At 34.3% G+C, this 3,878-nt stretch overlaps 1 protein-coding gene across 9 annotated transcripts; it reads right to left on the bottom strand.

The window, feature by feature from the left end:
• Positions 1 to 924: 924 nt before the first annotated feature.
• Positions 925 to 3,154, bottom strand: LOC126927732 (uncharacterized). 9 transcript variants are annotated; one of them, XR_007715829.1, is made up of 6 exons: positions 2,816 to 2,923; positions 1,914 to 1,993; positions 1,742 to 1,841; positions 1,583 to 1,654; positions 1,433 to 1,522; positions 925 to 1,332 (listed from the first exon to the last, which is right to left on the bottom strand). XR_007715829.1 is itself a non-coding variant. In XM_050743785.1 (5 exons), the coding sequence occupies exons 1-5, from the start codon at positions 2,990 to 2,992 to the stop codon at positions 1,602 to 1,604; spliced, it is 411 nt and encodes a 136-aa protein (XP_050599742.1). In that variant the 5' UTR covers positions 2,993 to 3,154; the 3' UTR covers positions 1,529 to 1,601. The 9 variants fall into 9 exon arrangements, 4 of the variants coding, with proteins under 4 accessions (XP_050599744.1, XP_050599745.1, XP_050599743.1 ...); XR_007715827.1 differs by having other exon boundaries at positions 1,742 to 1,993; XR_007715828.1 differs by lacking the exons at positions 1,914 to 1,993; positions 2,816 to 2,923 and adding an exon at positions 2,181 to 2,368 and having other exon boundaries at positions 1,742 to 1,873.
• Positions 3,155 to 3,878: the final 724 nt, after the last annotated feature.

Here is a 3,878-nt window from a genome sequence, read left to right as displayed (position 1 = left end):
AATAACGCCAGAAAATATATTGAACTCATTGAAATCTTTACTGGATGTGGTAAAAGAAAACCAATTAACGTCCTTTAGCATCAGCAAAACAAACCTGGAAGGAATACCTTGGCGATATACAATCAGGAAACTGAAAGAAGTATTCGTGGGAGAAACCATAGCTATTACCATCTGTACCGGGGAAATAATTATCCCACCGGTGGAAGCGCGAAGCAACATAATACGAGAAAAGCACGAATCACCTGTAGCAGGACATAAGGGAGTAACAAAAACTTACCAAAGAGTACGGCAATACTACTATTGGAAAACCATGAAGAAAGAAATCCAGGAATACGTGAGAACATGCAAAGAATGCCAATTGAAAAAGTTAACCAGAATAAAAACAAGGCAACCCATGGTGCTCACAGACACACCAGGTAAAGCGTTCGATAAAATTAGTATGGATATCGTCGGTCCATTACCACAGACACAAAAGGGAAATAAATACATATTAACTATCCAAGACTTACTGACAAAATATTCAATCGGGATCCCGATGGCAGGAATCTCTTCGGCCGAGATAGCTGACGTTTTCGTAAAACAATTCATTTGCCGATTCGGTTCACCGAGGGCTATCCTTACTGATCAGGGAGCAAATTTTACATCCTCGCTGATGAAAAAGGTAGCAAAAAGATTTCGCATAAAAAGGTATACCACGTCAGCATACCATCCACAAAGCAACGGCTCCATCGAAAGATCTCACCACGTATTAACTGAATACCTCAACCTGTACATCGAAAATTCCAGAAACTGGGACGAATGGGTGGAATTAGCCATGTTCTCCTACAATACCTCCGTACACGAAGGAACAAAATTCTCCCCACACGAACTAGTCTTTGGACACTTAGCCAGAGAACCTACTGGCGAGATGATAACCGAGGAGAATATGGAACCAACATATGCAAAGTATCTCAGAGACCTGTTCGATAAAATCGTCACCGTTCAACAAATGGCAAGAGAAAATCTGATAAAATCCAAATTAAAGTCAAAAGAATACTATGACAGACGAATCAACCCGCAAAATTTCAAAATAGGAGATCTAGTATATCTATTAAAGGAACCCAGAAGAGGAAAATTTTCCGACCAATATTCGGGACCGCATAGAGTGTTAGAAATTTTAGAAAACCAAAACGTCATGATTGAAGTGAAAAGGATTCCGCGAACAGTGCACTTAAATAAGTTAAAATTAGCGCATAACCGAAATAAACAATAAACGAAACGTTTTCAGAAGGTAACACAGTACAGTAGTATGTAGTGTAGTGCTGCTCGTCGAATAATGCGGATAATGGAAACCTAAAAAGAAAAGGAAATTACTATGTACTTTCTAAACATTACTCAAATATAAAATGTATTAATTCAATAAAGTGATTAAAACGGTGAAAGTGAAAAGTACCTTGTGAACAATTAACTATTGTAAAAGGAAGTGTATATGCAAAGACAGGCCATAAGCCCATATTCGTAAAACATAACTTATGACAGCCATCTGAAACAAATGGAAGAATTAACCTCAATTACCTTAATACAAAATATAATAGTACTAAACGATTATAACAATATCGTGGTTAAACCAAAGTAAGTGCGACACTGCTTGTCGAATAGTGCAGATAGTGGAAACCTAAAAACAAAAGAAAGATTACTATTTGCGTTCTATAAAACGTGTTAATTCAATAACATAATTAAAGGCAGTGAAAGTAAAAAGTACCTAATCTACAATTAATCATTGTAGAAGGAAGTGTACATGCAGGAATTCCGCAGAGATAAATTATGGACCCACTCCGTAGAACATAGAATACGACTGCCAGCTGAAACGAATGCAAGAACTGGCCTCAATTGCCTTGACATATATGAAAAGAAATAATACTATTAAAACTTACAACAAGATTGCCAATTACGTTGGGTAGGTGTCTTGCGTGAGCGACATAGCGTGTAGACTTGGAGAATAAAGACGAAGTAACTATGAACAGTAATAATATAGTGTACAAGTTCTAATCTATAATACATGAATTAGTCTCGACTTACATTACACGATTATTATTATACCTCACATATAGAAACAGATTTGTAATGCACAATAGCGGTCGCTCACACAATGCACTACGTGCATATTGAATTAATTAACTAAATGATATGTTTGTACTCACAAATATAGGATGAATGAAGGTATCTGTAGTAAGTATTTTGAATGTAATGAAAACCGGATGATGCCTTACACACGGTAACGCAGCATCGAAGGAATAGGATTTGAGAAACTACAAACGGTAATAATTCAATAAACAAGTTTTAACCAATAATACATAGATTAGCTCAAAAAAATTATACTATACAAATATGAAATAATAATAAATCACTAATAATAAATCACATAATTACTAAGTAACAACAGATTAATAGGGAAGATATAGAAATAGCTAATAAAATAGAAATAGGCTAGAAATTAATCAAGATAGATTAGCCGAGCATTAATAATCAAACATGATTAAAATTAGGAATTATCATATTGTGTTAAGCTATTACAGCATTACTATATTAAATTACGTATAAAGAAATAAGGTTATACTACACAGTGGTGACTGGTGACACTATGCACGCATTAGATTAAACCAATTAAACAAAAGCTACATAAATATAAACTACCTTATAATTAAACAGTGAAACGATTCTATTAGTAATTAATATTTTCGACAACGATATAATCCACACGCTATTACATTAAAATAACACACAGTATATATACACATATTACAACAAATACAAAACAATGTTAAATTAAACATACACATTACGACGAACACAAAACTAGACGTTGACACTTCACTAGAACGGAGTTGAAACTAAGTAACAAAACAATTATTACAATATCAAACAAATTTACAAAACACTACACTCTTATTTAAGACGTACACAAACATCCATTTTGGAAATCCGTCGCGAGCGTGAAGCAGTTCTCACGCATGCGCAATGAACTACATGCAATAATTATACACACTAAAATAAATACAGAATAATATTATTCCCACTTCAATTATACGTCAACTGCTAAAATAAAGTCACAAATAATTAACAAATAAATAACAAAACCGCATGAATAAAATTCACCATATACTAGAGACATTCATGAACGGCCGTCTTAGATTGTCACGAATAGGGAATAGTCCTTACGCACGCGCAATGAAACACATATACATAAATAATATTAATTTTATTTGAATTACAAGTCACCTACTAAAATAAAGTTAAAAATAATTAACAGATAGATAACTAATTCGATATTGGCAAAAGTCACCACATATTAGGGACATCCACCACCAATCAACGCATGAATGTAGTAACTTTAATACCTTACAAATAAATTATATTTCTAATAAAAAAATAATAAAAAGACGGGTACGATAATCTAGACTTAGGCTATCGCGACCCATACGAAGACCCTCCAACACGTTTTTATGCACACAAATTCAAAGAGCGCGTTGTAGATTGTGTGAAATACAAATAACAAAACTCCAACCCGCGATATTTTGTCTGCAATGCATAAATGTCAATCTTAACACGACACAATAACCCCAAAGAAATCTTTTGATGTAAGGAATTGTAGTTCGCGCTGTTGCCCGTTAGGATGGACCAACAACCAATCGCAACTACATCTGCTACGATCAGTCAAATTTCCTTCGGAAATTTGAACGCCAAGGGCGGGGGTGTCACGTCCCGCGTTCCGCACGTGACGCCACGAACCAATAACTTATGAATAATTAAACACGACCAATAATAATAAATTAACTAATAACTAACCAATCAAAATAAAAAGAATTATACGACAGACAATCAAAATGAAATAAATGAAT

Source organism: Bombus affinis, unplaced genomic scaffold, assembly GCF_024516045.1.
Source record: "Bombus affinis isolate iyBomAffi1 unplaced genomic scaffold, iyBomAffi1.2 ctg00000204.1, whole genome shotgun sequence".
Lineage (NCBI taxonomy): Eukaryota > Metazoa > Arthropoda > Insecta > Hymenoptera > Apidae > Bombus > Bombus affinis.
This window is presented reverse-complemented; position numbering and strand designations above follow the sequence as displayed.